Source organism: Phocoena sinus, chromosome 13 (assembly GCF_008692025.1).
Source record: "Phocoena sinus isolate mPhoSin1 chromosome 13, mPhoSin1.pri, whole genome shotgun sequence".
Classification (NCBI taxonomy): Eukaryota; Metazoa; Chordata; class Mammalia; order Artiodactyla; family Phocoenidae; genus Phocoena; species Phocoena sinus.
The window spans coordinates 21802762-21819598 of record NC_045775.1 but is presented as its reverse complement, the minus strand read 5'-3'; the positions used below and the strand labels follow the sequence as shown (position 1 = coordinate 21819598).

The 16837-nt window shown below is 38.8% G+C and overlaps 2 protein-coding genes across 9 annotated transcripts in view; both read right to left on the bottom strand.

Annotated features, from left to right (window-relative positions):
• Positions 1 to 16837, bottom strand: part of BABAM2 (BRISC and BRCA1 A complex member 2) — a 451346-nt gene that overhangs the window by 424565 nt on the left and 9944 nt on the right. The gene's annotated exons all lie outside the window — the stretch shown is intronic.
• Positions 12698 to 13151, bottom strand: LOC116764319 (mitochondrial import receptor subunit TOM6 homolog). The gene has a single exon (XM_032652860.1). It carries the CDS (start codon positions 13149 to 13151, stop codon positions 12927 to 12929), a length of 225 nt encoding a protein of 74 aa, XP_032508751.1. The 3' UTR covers positions 12698 to 12926.

The following is a 16837-nucleotide window of genomic DNA, read 5'->3' as shown; positions in this document are numbered from 1 at the left end:
TCTTCATTTATGTGAAGTACTGTTGCATCGAGGATTCATTGCTTGTTCCATACTGTGTCAAGATGTAGAAGTGACACAAAAGCACTTTCTAACAGCACAGCTGCCCAATAAGTGGCCTTGGGACTCATGGAGTTTCCCTGTGACTGGAGATACTCAGGCACAGCCTGGACAGGCGCTTAGCAGGGAAGCTAAGAAGGGGCTAATATATCACATGGTGGTTGTTAGAAGGGGCTAATACATCACATGGTTGTTGTTAGGGTTTAATGCCTTCCAATCCTGAAATTCTGTTAACTCTAGACTAGATTAAGACAATATTATACTATAACACGACTTAAAAAGCCAACACCAGTTCTTTATTAAGTTTTTATAAAAAAATGAATTCTACCATGAACTACATTAAACAACCTGAAATGGCAAATGTCGACATTTTAACAAAAAACAATATAATAAAAATTGACTTAATGTGCCCAGCCCAGTCAATAAAAATCATCAGTTTCGACAGAAAAAGTGAAATGCCACCCAAGTCACTGGCATAGTGTTAAGATGTTTATCAACTTAGAAAATATAAATCCATATATAGCTTTAACAAGCAAATAGCAAAAAATGTTTGATTTTTTTTTTTTTTGGTGGGGGTGGGGTGCCGTGCCGCACAGCATACGGGATCTTCGTTCCCCCACCAGGGCTCAAACCCACACCCCCTGCAGTGGAAGCGTAGAGTCCTAACCACTGGGCGGCCAGGGAAGTCCTAAAATGTTTGATCTTTAAAATGCGCAGGAATAAAGGAAGAAGGTTTCCCCAAAAAAGACTATATTGTAAACATTCTCTCCTTACTCAAAAGTCATGCTTCTTTGGTCTATATGTAGAATACACAAACAAAGTAATCATGCTTTGTCTGAATTTTTACTAAACCAACTAACTGAAAGTTTTGAGAGAAGTCTTCATTCTTATAACCTTCTACCATATTTGTTCTACTGTATTTGTTTCAAACGAAAAAGAAACCAGTATCTCAGATTATGCAATGTGTAGCTAGGAATTACTTATCACTAATGTACTACACTGTCTCACCCCTCAGATAGAATTCTCAAAAAGGCCAACTCCAGGACTGTCAGAATGTAGAAATCCTCTGAATAGTGACACTCAAAATGGGGCCCATGGGCCAGTACTAGACTATAAACTATTACTAATCCATGATGAGACAAGCACAGATACTGAGAGTAAGAATTTAGAAACTTTTAGAGCAATTTATAAGAGTAGTTTTAATTTTGATGAATCTAATATAAAGAATCTAATATAAATATTTCATTTTTCTAGTAGTTCTTTCTTATTATATTTTAGAAAAGTATCAGTTGGTGACAGACTGGACTTTTTTTAAAACTCTAGTCCTTCACCAAAGACAGTTTGAGAAACATTTATCTAAATATCCTTTAAATGCTGAAGGTCCTTGACCATAAAGATAAACTGCTTTACTTTGATGTCCCCCAATCTCTCTATTCCCTTTGGTTTTCCCACTACAGTAACAAACACTATTTACTCCTTGCCAAGTGTTCTTTTGATATCCCTGCTAAGTTGACAATAATATCAATATAGCTCACTGCTTAAAATTTATCATTGGATTATCTATCTGTCTGCTCAGAGTTTGCAACACTACTTCATTTGCATCCAGATGTAGCTCCAACATGTTCTTGGATTCATTCCTTTTAAGAAGATATTAACTAATTTGATGATCCAGTTTGGAGGGGTCACCCAATCTTATAATATGACTGCTGGCATAATCTGTGGCAGTAAGTCATAATTTTTTAGAAAGTCTAAAGATAGTATAGCTCAGTTCTAAATCCTAGGCCTCCACACCTAAAGTAGTGGCCTGCTGCGTCCTGAACTCATGATTAAAGACCTGATACCTCTGCAATTCTGCCAATCTACCCGGACTCTCAATTCTCCATTTGAACTATTTGGTCCCCAGAATCCCTTCTGATTACACATTCTTTTGTTTCTTACACAAATATGTACAAAGATGGATATAATAAATATATAGTAGTCCCCCCTTAAATGCAGTTTTCCTTTCCAAGATTTCAGTTACCAACGGTCGAAGTCTGAAAATATTACATGGGAAATTCCAGAAATAAACAGCTCATAAGATTTAAGTTTCATGCCCTTTCTGAGATCTCGGGCTGTCCCATCAGGAATCCCCAGCCATGTCACGGTCTGTTCCTGACATCCAACTGCTGACATCATCAGGGCTCAGTGATCCAGGATCACCTGAAGCAGATGGTCCTCCTCCCGACCAACCGTCAGGTCATTAGTAGCCTAACACTAAGTCACAATTCCTGTACCATTTACCTCACTTCACCTAATCATGTAGGCATTTGATCATCTCCCATCATCTTAAGAAGACAAAGGGTACTTACAGTACAAGATATTTTGAAAGAGAGACCACAGTCACATAACTTTTTTACCATATATTGTTAGAATTGTTCTCTTTTATTATTGTTGCTGTTAATCTCTTACTGTGCCTAATTTATAAATTAAACTTTATCATAAGTATATATGGAGCTCAGTACTATCTGTGGTTTCAAGCATCACTGGAGGTTCTTGGAACATATCTCCCATGGATAAAGGGGGACTAGTGTATTTATAAAAACCTGCCAATAACAACTCCTAAAGACATTTTTATTATCCAAAAATATAATCAATACTACTCTTAGGAAAAATTAAATAAATACACAGGGCTGTGCTATAAGAAATCATTCCAGAATGCCAATAGTTACATACTTTTAGTTAAAATGTGCAACATCGCTTAAGCTTCCAACTGTTCAATAACTTGAATAATGGAAAAAAGCAAAAAAAAATATGAATTAGAATTCATATTTTTGACCTAAATGAGAATTTAGGTCAAAGAATGAATCAGTGACAGACAATAAAATAACTACGTGTTTACCTTCTGCCCCAGTTCCAACTATGAAATTGTTTAGTCTTTAATTTGTAGACATCTACAAGCTCTTGTCAAATTATCTACAACACTGAGAGCCAGCTCATTTGTAGTAACTTATTGCCTAGAAAATATTATTTTAGACAGCTACTTTTTCTGAATGACGTCTAATACTGACCTCTTCCTGATGTTTAAGTTTTAGTCTCAACTGCCTAAGAAATTTCTGAAATCTATCCAGTAAATGGGTTTTCTTACTACCATATCTAAAGATGTTTCACAAATGTAGATGGCCAAAACACCTGTTTCACAGTATACTATATTAATAAGTGATTCCTATCTTTTTCTGGCCAATGTTTTCTTGAAAAATAAATAAATAATATCTGGTAGAGAAGACCTGGGATCCAGTCCTGTTCTCCACAACGTATCAGCCAAGTAACCCTGAATGAGTTACTTAATCTCTCTGAGATTTATGTCCTCATATGTTTTTTTAAAAATTTTAAAGGGATGATTATAAAAACATTCCTCACAGATTTACTGAGGGCAAAAAAGAGCCAATGAAAAAAGAGCTTTGTACTATTCACAAATGCTAAATACATTTATTGCCCATTTCTTTATGGTAAAAAGATGACAGATAGATAGATAGATTGATAGAAGATAGATAGAGAGACAGATAGGGAGACAGATAGATAGATATTGTCTATTTAGAGCTCTGAATCCACTGTTGGCCATGGTCAGTATCCACTATCCAATTCACAGTAAAATAAATTTTATATTCTTTCCCAGGAATGCTACTGAAAGTTCTGTCACTCCTACAATATAAAGTATATACTCACACAAAGAGTCCTGATGATAAACCTACACCGGGAAGGGCACAAAGTGACAAAGATGCTCTCTTTTGAATTTCATTCTTCCCCAAGTCCGTTTCTTCAATCTTCTATCCCAATGTCTGTGTTTTCTCCTAATACTAATAAAAATTTCCCCTGATGCTGTCTCATCCCACTGGGCTCCTACAGCAGAAACTGTTTTTAAGCCAGATCTACCTTTTTTTAAATGAATTACACAAGTGAAAACCTTTCACTATAAAAAAATTATAATAATATGGAAATCAAAGTACCAAGTATCCCTTCACGGCTCATACTTCCCTCTCCCAAGTTAACCACTGAGTTGAGGTTTTTAAATATCCTTCCAAACCTTCCTCCATACATTTAGATATACATATGTATACATCTATAGAAGACTTGTGTACACAGATACAGTCATACAATACCTGTTATACTGTAGATTGACACTTAACCTACTTGCCATTCAGTCCTGATCAACACTCCTCTAGTGGCACTTTGGCAATACAGACAATACTTCCCAGTGGTGGGTCACTGAGATCATTCCACTCACAGCACAGTTTCTTAGAGCTTCAACAAGTATTTGCTGAGTGCCTACTTTGTGCCACATACAGGGTGTAAGGTCCTGAACAAAACAGGCATGGTGCCTGCCTTCATGGAGCTAAAAGTCTGGCGTTAAGACACAGCATTAAATAAATAATCAGCTGTGGGGCTTCCCTGGTGGCGCAGTGGTTGAGAGTCTGCCTGCCGATGCAGGGGACACAGGATCGTGCCCTGGTCCAGGAAGATCCCACATGCCGCGGAGCGGCTAGGCCCGTGAGCCATGGCCGCTGAGCCTGCACGTCCGGAGCCTGTGCTCCGCAACGGGAGAGGCCACAACAGTGAGAGCTCTGCGTACCGCAAAAAAAATAAAAATAAAAAAATAATCAGCTGTGAACATAATTTCAAATGGCAGAAGTGCTAAAATAAGATGTTACAGGAGCAACCTAAATGGGAAAAGAATTTGAAAAAGAATAGATACATGTATATGTATCACTGAATCACTTTGCTGTACACCTGAAACTAACACAACATTGTTGATCAACTATACTCCAATATAAAATAAAAAGTTAAAAAAAAAAATAAGATGTTACAGGAGAACACAGCCAGGAAACCTAATTTAGCTGGGGGCTAGGAGAGCCCTCTGAAACTCTGAAAAAATTACATTCAAGCTAAATCTGAAGCATTGTAGAAATCAGACAATTCATAACAGGAGGAGAAAGAATGATCCAGGAAAAGGAAGGTGGTGAGCAAAAGCCCCCACTGGAAAAGGGCTTGGGGCCTTCTGGTAACAAAGAGGAGGTCAGTGAAGCTTCAGGGAAGTAAACGACGGGGAAAGCAACATAATATAAGGCTGAACAGGGGAGAGGTGCCCAATCACATGGCAAATCACTGAGCATTTGGAGATTTTATCCTAAGAGCAAAGGGAAGCCATTCAATAGCTCTGAATTAGCCACAAGATCTACTTTTGATTTTTAACTTACATTTATTAGATTTCCTGAAAATAATATAAATGGCTGCTAGGTAGAAAACAGATTAGAGAAGAGCTGGAACACTTATGAAGAGACTGGTTAGACAACAGTTGGTGGTGCCGACAGTGCAGACGGAGAGAAATGGCTGGACTGGAGGCCAAAGAGCCTCTGAGAGGAGCTGATGGGGCTAAAGAGACATGTGCATTTCGAGAAGTAATGATATCTTGAAGTCCACACTCACGATTGGGACAGGATTCCGTCTCAGCAGCTCACTTTGCTGAGGAGTCCCTCTCAATGGCTGCATGCTTGCCTCTGGTTTTCTTCACCCTTTCTTCCCTACAATCTTTTCCTGTCCCAATTTTATCTCCCCATATTGTCCCTCTGCCTCCCTCCATCGCTTCTTTTTTTCCCTCCATAACCTTCTCCCTTACTTAGATACAATATGAAACTGAAATAATTTTTAAATGTTTACTCTACTTAATGAATAGTTCTTAATTTAAAATCCAAAGGATTCAAACATGTACACATACATTCACCGAAAGATACGTACTAGAATGTTCACATCAGCACTATTCATAAAAGACAAACACTAGGAGCTACCCAAGTGCCCTCCATCAGCTGAAGAGATAAACTGCTGTGTTCAAATAATGGACTACTCCTTACTCAAGCAGGAGAATCAACATATCCACAACAGTATAAAATCTCACAAACATAATGTTGAAAAAAAGAAGCCAGACACCAAACGGCATTTTGTGGAATATAAATTCTACTTACATTAAGTTTTTTTTTAAAAAAAGGCAAAACTAACCTATGCTTCCAGAAGGCAGGACAGTAGTTATCCTTGCACGTGTGATGGGGGAGGAAGAGCGCCAGGAGGATGCGTGAGGAGCTGGTAACGTGTTGTGCGGGGTGCTCACTACACAAACGTGTTCAGTTTGTGAAAATTCACAGAGTTATATAACATATGATTAGGTGGACTTTTCTGAATGTATTCTGTACTTCAAAAAAAGTTTTTTAAAATCAATGAGTTTAGACCTTTAATGTCCAGGGGAAGGGAGCAGTAGCAACAACTAACCACTTTTTTGATCCATGATGCCCTCTAACGACCTTTTTTACCCCAGGAGACAAATGTGATATAGCCCTGAACTTGGAACCATGAAATCTACTCTCAGATTCCCAGCTTTTTCTTTTCTTTCTTTTTGTTTTTTTTTTTTTGCGGTACACGGGCCTCTCACTGCTGTGGCCTCTCCCGTTGTGGAGCACAGGCTCCGGATGCGCAGGCTCAGCGGCCATGGCTCACGGGCCCAGCTGCTCCATGGCATGTGGGATCCTCCCGGACCGGGGCACGAATCCGCGTCCCCTGCATCGGCAGGCAGACTCTCAACCACTGCGCCACCAGGGAAGCCCAGATTCCCAGCTTTATACTTATTGTTCTTCTACTGTGCCGTGTCCTACTCTTGGCACTGAGGACACAGCTGTGATGCCAGGTGAGACCCCTGCCTTCTTTGAGGCAATATATGCTTGAAATTGGCAAGAAGCTGGATCCCGTAATGGAGAAAAACAGGGGAGACCTGCTTTTGATGGAATGGTCTAGCTAGACAACCCTGAACAAGTCACTTAGCTTACTTGAGTCTCAGTTACCTCATCTGCCTTAAGGGATTATTATAAGGATCAAATGTGATAGGATCTTTCAAAGCACTCATAATGATAGCATTATTAATGATAACAGCTCTTATTACATTATTGTCCTTACTGCTCAATACAGAGGTGCTTGAGTTAACCAGTGTCAGTCTGGTCTACACACTAATACAGTAACAATAACAAGGAATAATATTTTGGGGGCCGTTAATTCTCCATTAAGAGTAGAAGCAGGTGTATTGATAAACAGCTCTCCACTCCCTCTAGAGGGGTGCTAATGACACAAAGGCCTGACTCAATTTCAGCACAGCCTTCTCCAGCCTTTAAAGAGAAGTAAGCACGGAAAGACGGAGCTAAGAGAGGGGCAGGCTAGAGAAGTGATAGCAGCTTCTCAGAGATCAAATTAACCAACCAAAGAACATATATGCAGTACCTTCATTTATTATCTGACCAGCACTTCCTTGGTACCACCATGAATCAAGGTCCATACTTAAAGGAGCTTAAGATACGGTATCAGAACTAAAATCAAACAAAGACAACAAATTTAGGGGAAAGCAAAAGGACTGAGCAATCAGAGACTTAGTATCAAATCCTGGTTCTGCCATGTAGCAGCTTGGGACCCTCACCTTGACCTCTCAGGACTGCTTCCTTCCTTGTAACAAGAGGATGCCAACACCTACACCTTGTGCAGTGATGCTGCAGAAGGCAGTGTAGCTAATGTGCCTAGGACACGATGTGGTGTAGTAGCTACTATTACTGCTACCATCATCGTGATTATTTTATAGGCAGAATTCCACTAAAAGCCACTAGTATGCAGCCCAAAGTGTCTACACGTTGGTTCCCTCTATTCTTTCTGACTGCATTCCCTAAGTCCTACACGGAGCAGTATGTACTCAGATACATTTACACTATACGGCTAAAAATACAGTATGAACATAAATCTATGTGCTTGCACAGACTGAAAAGGTAAAAAAGCCTCTGAGTTTTCAGAACCTCAGCTGCTTCTAAAACTATGAGGATGCTCTCCCTGCTACTTATTCTGGCTTAAATCTTGGGGCAGCCTCCTTTACAGAAGCCATTTTCATAAGAATTTACAGTTCAAGAATAAGTTCACAATTTCAGCACTGTTTTAGCTTTCCTCACAGTACTTAATTTAGTTTGCCTTCTCAGCCAAAGGCTTGAATCAAAGCATAAATTGAAGGAAAAAAAAATAAACAATGGTGAAAGACTGATAGCCTTTTCTGTAAGGTCAGGAATAAGACAAGGAGGCCTGCTTTCACCACTTCTATTCAAAATAGTACTGGAAGTCCTAACAAGAGAAATTAGGCAAGAAAGAGATATAAAAGGCATCCATATCGAAAAAGAAGTAGAACTACCTCTGTTTACAGATGACACGATCTAACATGCAGAAAACGCTAAAGATTCCACCAGAAAAAAACTGTTAGAACTAATAATCAAATTCACCAAAGTTGCAGGATACATAATTAACACACAAAATTCAGTGTTAGTTCCATATACTAACAATAAACAGTTTGGAAAGGAAATTACAAAAACATTTACATTTACAACAGAATCAAAAAGAATAAAATACTTAGGAATAAACTTAACCGAGAAGGCAAAAGACTTGGACACTCAAAACTACAGAACATTGCTGAAAGAGATTAAAGAAGGCACAGAAAAATGGAAAGACATTCTGTGTTCACTGAAGACTGTTAAAATGTTGATATTATCCAAAGCGATCTACAGAGTCAATGCAATCTCTATCAAAAGCTCAATGACATTTTTTGCAGAACTAGAAAAAGCCATCCTAAAATTCAAATGAAAGCTCAAGGGATTCCCTAATATCCAACACAATCCTGAAAAAGAACAACTAAGTTGGAGGTCTCATACTTCCCAACTTCAAAACTTAATACAAAGCTATGGTATTCAAAAGAGTGTGATACTGGCATAAAGACAGACATACAGACAAACTGAATAGAATAGAGAGCGCAGAAATAAGCTCTCACATATATGATCAAATGATTTTCAACAACAATACCAAAAGCATGTAATGGCAAAAAGACTGTCTTTTCAACAAATAGTGTTGGGAAAACTGGATATCCATGTGAAAAAAAAATGAAGTTGAACCCTTATCTTACACCATACCCCAAATTTTTTAATTAAAAACTGAAAATGGATCAAAGACCTAAGCATAGAGCTAAAATGATAAAGTTCTTAGAAGAAAACGTAGGGGGAAAGCTTTATGACATTGGATTCAGCACTGATTTCTTGGACATGACACCAAAAGGACAGGCAACAAAAGAAAAAATAGATAAGCTAGATCTCATCAAAAGTAAAAACTCTGTGCATCAAAGGATACTGTGAACCGAATGAAAAGGTAACTCACGGAATGGGAGAAGGTATTCGCAAATCATATATCTGATAAGGAATTTGATATCCAGAATATATAAAGAACTCCTACAACTAGAAAACATCAGCAAAAATTTAAATAGGCAAAGGACTTGAATAGACATGTCTCCAAAGAAGATACACAAATGACCAATAAGCACATGAAAAGATGCTCAACAACTTTAGGGAGATGCAAATCGAAACCATAATGAGATACCACTTCATATTCATTAGGATGACTATTATTTTTTTAAAAAATTAAAAACCAACATGTGTTGGTGAGGATATGAAAAAATTAAAACCCTTGTGCATTGCTGGTGGCAATGTAAAATGGGGCAGCCACTGTGGAAAACAGTATGGTGATATCTCAAAAAATTAAACGTAAAATTACCATATGATCCAGCAATTCCACTTCTGAGTATGTTCCTAAAAGAACTGAAAACAGACTCAGAAAGATGTTTGCACACCCGTGTTTATAGCAGCATTACTCACAACAGCCAAAAGGTGGAAGCAAACTAACTGTCCATCAGTGGATGAATGGATAAACAAAATGTGGCATATACATGCAATGGAATATTATTCAGCCTTAAAAATGAAGACAATTTTGACACATGCTACAACATGGATAAAACTTGAAGATGCTATGCTAAGTGAAATAAGCCAGTTACAAAAAGACAAATTCTGCATAATTCCACTTATACAAGGTACTTAAGGTAGTAAGATTCACAGACAAAAAATAAAATGGTGATTGCCAAGGGCTGAGGGAAGGGAGGAATGGGGGGTTATTGTTTAATGCGCAAAAGTTTCAGTTTTGCAAGATTAAAAATGTTCTGGAGATGGATGGTGGTGATGGCTGCACAACACTGTGAATGTACTTAATGACACTGAACTGTACACTTAAAAATGGTGAAAAAAGGGCTTCCCTGGTGGCGCAGTGGTTGGGAGTCCGCCTGCCGACGCAGGGAACGCGGGTTCGTGTCCCGGTCCGGGAGGATCCCACATGCCGCGGAGCGGCTGGGCCCCTGGGCCATGGCCGCTGGGCCTGCGCGTCCGGAGCCTGTGCCCTGCGGCGGGAGAGGCCACAGCAGTGAGAGGCCCACGTACCGCAAAAAAAAAAAAAAAAAAAAAAATGGTGAAAATGGTAAATTTGTGTTACGTATACTTTACCACATTAAAAACAAAGTATGTGCTAAGCCCGAAATTGAACCTCCATGTTAATAATTTACCGAACCACAAAAATTTTTAACTGAAAAAGTCTTAGGAGTCTACAGATGAAAAAAGCAATTGTTCTGAAGGCATTATGCCTACTTAACAGTAGAATATCAAGATGTTTCCCAAAACTTCCACTTGATTCCAGATCTCTTATCAATAAGTTGGCAAGAGCAAAGGCTGAGATAAAAACCTTTGCAGAAAACAAAAAGGATACGTTTTTCAAAAAGTCAAGAGAAGCAAGGTCAATGGGAAAAACAGCTTTCATAACGTGCCATTAGAAAGATAACCAAATGACTCAGGAAATGTGGCCCTGGAAAGGAAAATTACGAAATTATTTCTCAAGACCATGGCACCAAAAAGCAAGATTATTCAAGCAACATGGAAGCTAAAAAGGGGGCTGTGTAACATGCGCATAAGGAGTCCTTTAACATATGACTGATGGCACAGGACAGTTAATTTGGAGCCCTGAAACAGATTTATGTACCTATCAACATGTATTAAAAGAGCCCCGCTTTAATCTTAAAGAATTTTGCAAATTTGTCATTCTAATTAAACAAAAACGAGTCAAAAAGTACTACCTTAAAATTGCACAGAATAGAGAGGACAAAAGATAACAGTAGGAATGATTTTTTTTGTTCTCTTTAATAATGCAAAGTAGAGCTAGGAACAGACTAAATTAATCTTATACCCCTTTCCTTTACACGTTAGACTGGCTACTTCCCTTCACCTCTTCCCCTTCCCCAACTTCCATACCAAGTGAAGTCACCCTGAAATTAAGTCACTGCAGGGCATGAAAAGCCCAAGACTGACAAACATCTAAAACTCCGGGCTCAGATTTATCCTAGCATTCACCACCCCAGGCTCTGTGTGAACACTGTGGAATCCTAGCAAAAGTTCCCAAGGCCAGTGACTGCAGGGTTCACTGAGCCAAGGCCAATACCAGCACGCTGACTTTTCCCAAAAAATCCTAAGTACAAAATATCCACAACCCCACCCACCACTGCCCTCACTAGCTCTCCACTTTCCAACAGGGCTCCCTAATCTAGCCTGCACACCATCTTACCAGGCCTTGCCAGGCAGGCTTCTTCAACCCTCTGCTAAGAACTGCTGCATGTCTCTGCCCAAGACAAACAATGTTCAATCTCTAATAACTGTTGAAAACTGTTAGGTTCTATCTGCTGGGAAAAAAAAAAAAAAGTTGATATCTCCATGCCCATTCATTCTTCAACCTAATCAAATATTCCAAATTATATCCACCTGCAGGGTCTAAGTTAGCCACATTAACTTTTTCCTGTCTCCATAGATCTCCAAAAAGCAATGAACAGGATAGAAAGTTACCCTGGAAACAAAAGTCTCTGACCCTCCTGTCCTTTTCTGCTCTATGATTTCTGACCTTTGTAATATATGTGTGAGCTCCCTTTTTTTTTTTTTTTTAGAGATTTAATTTTATTTCTTTTTGGCTGCGTTGGGTCTTCGTTACTGCGAGGGCTTTCTCTAGTTGCGGCGAGCAGGGGCTACACTTCGTTGCGGTGCACAGGCTTCTCATTGCGGTGGCTTCTCTTATTGCGGAGCACGGACTCTAGGTGCGCGGGCTTCAGTAGTTGTGGCACACAGGCTCAGTAATTGTGGCTTGCGGGATGTAGAGCGCAGGCTCAGTAGTTGTGGCACACAGGCTTAGTTGCTCGACAGCATGTGGGATCTCCCCGGACCAGGGCTCGAACCTGTGTCCCCTGCATTGGCAGGAGGATTCTTAACCACCCCACGACCAGGGAAGCCCTCATGTGTGAGCTCTTACCTTGCTCTGCTCACCTGGGTCTGATTAGACAGCTCCTTTATATCGTTTGCATAGACACTCATTCTTTATAGAGTCCCTGATTCTGGAATGCCAATGTGATTCTACCAACTAACAACAATAATACAGTGAAATAATAAATATATAAAATATACATATAAACTATGAAAATATATTATATATACATTATACATAATGTTATAATAATAATATAATAGTAACTACCATTTATTGAGCACTATGACCAAGCTATTCTAAGTGCTTTATATAAGCTATTTCATTTCATCTCCATAACTACTTTTTATTTGGTCTTTATGTGCAGTCTTTAGTTCAAGTATTTGTTAAAATACCATTAGGTTATTCCTCAGGACAAGAGCAAAGATCATCCCCTGCAGAAACTTAGGAACTATGTACAGAACTTTACAGAACAGAAAACAACACTTTAGCTGAAGCCTGACTGCTCACCAGTGATTGGTGTTCTGAGTGGACTCAGCGAGGAAAGGAAATCAAGCAGGGAAGGAAAGGTGCCCCTCTGGGCAAGTCTTATGATGGTCACAGACTGGAGGCTCTGTTTCTGGAAGGTTCAAGTACAGCACAGGGATTCTATGTGTCTTTTTTGGCTACACGCCAGGCTGAGGAGCCATTAGTTTAATGTCACTTAAATTCCTGGCCAGCCAAACTCCCGCAGCAAAAAGTCCCAAACTGAGGATCAAGTTCTTCCAGAAATCATTCCTATCAGGGGCGAAGTGGTAGACACCCTGAAGCCAATATCCCACGCCGTCCGGAATTTCAGGAGCTTCATTTGCCGAGCCAGCAGTGTTCACGTCAACCCCACTGGAAGCCATAGCAGCACTTTTGGGCTCCGCAAGGCCTCTCACCCCCATAACTACTGAATAAGATAATTATTAATATCATCCCTATTTAAGAGAAAGCACGGAAAGGGTATGTAACTTGCCAAAGGTCATAAGCTACTAAGCAGTAAAATCAGGATTCAAACTCAGACCTCATTGGCTGAAAAACCTACATGCTGTGATCCAACACCTCTAAAGATGGCTCACTGGGCTCCAGCCCCATCCACCCTGACTTCTGGCTTGTGCCTACCCAGCCCCTCTCCCCAGCCTTGCTTGAGCTCTTCTGGTCCTGGCTATGTTTCTTTTCTCCAAATTCTTAAGTATTCTTAAGTATTCTGATAAGAGATTACTGAATTATTAAATTTTCCAATATGTCTCCTGATTCTACTTTAAATTCTATAATGGCTTTCATATATGCCAGTAAACCACTAAGAATTTCTATATGATAGCAGCCAAAGAATAAACATCTAGGAAGTTAACAGTAAATGTGCAGGAACAAAATGAAGAAAACACAAACCTTTATTCACATACACAAAAATGGATGTGAACAAGAGAAACTGACCATATTCCTAAAGACGTATACTCAATATTATAAAGCAGGAATACTCAATATTGTAAGACTATGACCCAAGGGCCACTTACCTATTTTTTTCAATAAAATTTTGTTAGAACACATTTATTCATTTTTGTATCGTCATAGATTTTGTGCTACAATGGCAAAGCTAAGTAGTTGCAACACAAACAGTAAGGCTCAGCTAAGCAGCCGCAACACAAACAGTAAGATGGTAAATATTTTAATACCTAAAATATTTACTATCTGATCCTTTACAGAAAGTTTGCTGACCCTTGTTGTAAAGATGTCCATTCTCTCCAAATAAATAAAGAAGTTTTATGCAACGTCAAACTCCCAGCAGGTGAGACGACAAGTACTCGAACATATTATAAAGCTATAATAATTGAAAAGCGATATAATTGTACAACGCAAATACAGACCATTGAAAAGAAATAGAAGGTCAGAAATAAATATAAGAATTTAGCATATAAGATGGCATTTCAAAATAGTGACTGAGTAAAGGATTCATTTTAGAAACTGTTGGAATAACTAGATAATTATTTAGAAAAGTAATAAAATCCCATTCCTATAGTGTATTATACACCAAAATAAATTCCAGACTGACTACTTTTCAATAAAAATGAAACGATTACAGAAGAAAATATAGGTGGTCTCAAAGTAGGAAAGGCATTAATTGTGCAAAATGTTAAAAGAATCCATGAAGGAAACAGATTTGATGACAACTTACAAAGTAAAAGTTTTGGCATATCAAAGATAAATACAAAAGGAGATTCTTTACAACCCCATGTTATAGCAAGATATAGATACAAACTGAACAACTATCAATAATAACTGATTAAATTATAGTACATTCACACACTGGAATATATGCAGAGATTAAAAAGGAGGCAGCAGCTCTATAAGTACTAATATGAAATAATCTTCAAAATATCAAGTTAATATGAATGTTTAATATGTTACTATATCAGTTATCTATTACTACATAACAAGCCATCCCAAAACTTAGTGGCCTAAGAAAACAATTTTTATTTCTCATCAATCTGTGGGTTGGCCCGTCAGTTCTGCTGGTCTCTCCCTGGCTCACCCACTCAGCAGCACTCAGCTGATGGGTTGGCTGTGCTCAGCTGAGCTGAGCACAGCTGGGACAGCTGGGATACCTGAGCCATTCTTTCTAAAGGAAACTGGACTAGGAGACTCCTGAACATGGTTGTGGGGCTCTTCCACGAGAGTGAAACAGAACACAAGGCCTCCTAGGGCCTAGACTAAGAAGCCACACAACATCATTTTCACCACACTCTACTGGTAAAAGCAAGTCACAAAGCCAGCCCAGATTCAAGGGGTGAGGAAGTAGACTCTACCTGCTGATGAAAGGAAGGACAAAATCATATTCAAAGGAGAAGAGATAAATAAAGATAGGCAGGCTTTATCAGGAGCCATTACTGTAATAATTTACCACAGCTATTGCTTATACAGAAATAAAAAAAAAAAAGGGCTTACATCTACAAAGAACACCTCTAAAAAGAAGTAAAAGAAGCTGGTAAGCAGTAGTTTCCTCCAGAGAAGAAAATTTGGGGAAAGGAATAGAAAGGAGACTTATCTTCTGCTTAATACCCTTTTGTATCTTTTATGTTTTTTATCTTTTATTTTTTGTATGCTGTACATTTATTACTGCCTCAAAAATGAATGCTATTTAAGATATTCTGCATATTGAATAAATTAATTTAATTGAATGACACTGAAAACTTCGGGAAAAACCATCTGTAATACCTGTGACAAAAGGTTAATCTTCATAATATATAAAAAGTTTACAAATCAATAAGAAAAAGACAAATACCCCACCAAAAAAATGGACAAATGTCATTAATTTGTAATTTTCACACGCACACACAGACATGCAAACACATGCCAATAAATGAAGCAAAATAAAAGAGCAAATACCATTTCCGTCTATTGAATTAGCAAGTAATATTACAAAATTTATAATACTGATACCAAAACTAGAGGACCTAGCATCCTCATATACTACTAGTGGGAGTATAAATTGATAATACATTTCTGAAAACACGTATGTGTACATTTACATATCCTTACATATAAATACAATAAACCAATATATTAAATACATCAAAAGCCTTAAAATTTACATACTCTTTGGTCTAATAATTGAAATTATGCTGACACATAGGAATATATACATCCATATAGGCACTTTAACTTTTTATAGCCCCAGAGAAAAGACCTCCGGAAAATGAAACTGACAATCACCTAATAAAAAGGCCAGGTTTTTTACTGTCTGAAAAACAGTTCCTGGACCCAATTCCAATGTACGTGTGGAGGCTTCCCCATACCAACAGCAATTCTCACCCTACTGGTTTCTGACAATTCAACTCAATTCTGACACTATCTATCCAGAGATAAAATCAGATTCCACAGTTAAAGGGCTCAGTCCCATAAGACCACCTCCACTTCAGATGCCAGGGACCCACTGGCTATAAATCAGAGGTTCCCACCACCCCCTCCTCAGGTTCTACTAATGTGCAAGGACAGCTCACAGAACTCAGGAAAACCCATTTACTCACTAGATTACTGACTCACTATAAAGGGACATTAAAGGATCGAATAACAGCCAGAACTTCTGGGTTTTTATGGCAGCTGCATTATTACATAGGCATGATTGATTAAATCATTGGCCATTAGTGATTGATTCAACCTCTAGCCCCTCTTCCCTCCCCAAAGGTCAAGGGGTGGGACTGAAAGTTCCAACCTTCCAAGCACAGGGTCTGTTCTCCTGGCAACCAGCTCCCACCCTTGGGTGGGATCCAAAAGTCACCTTCCCTCAAGCATTTTCAGGAACTGAGGACAAGAGACCAAATATTACTTCACCGCTCTTGCCATTCAGGAAATTTCAAGGGTTTGGGGAGCTATGAGCCTAGAACTGTGGCTGAAGACCAAATATATATGAGATAAATATAAATCACAACACCACACTGCTTGATCACAGTGCAGTGAAGCTCAGTAGTTGACAAGCCCACCTATGCTCAAAGAGCTTCAAATTCATATTTTAGAACTTCAGCCTTTAATAGACATGGACAGCCAAGAATCATCA

Coding starts and splice junctions, on each gene's coding strand:
- LOC116764319 (XM_032652860.1), bottom strand. CDS start 13,151: ATGGCTTCCAGTGGGGTTGACGTGAACACTGCTGGCTCGGCAAATGAA.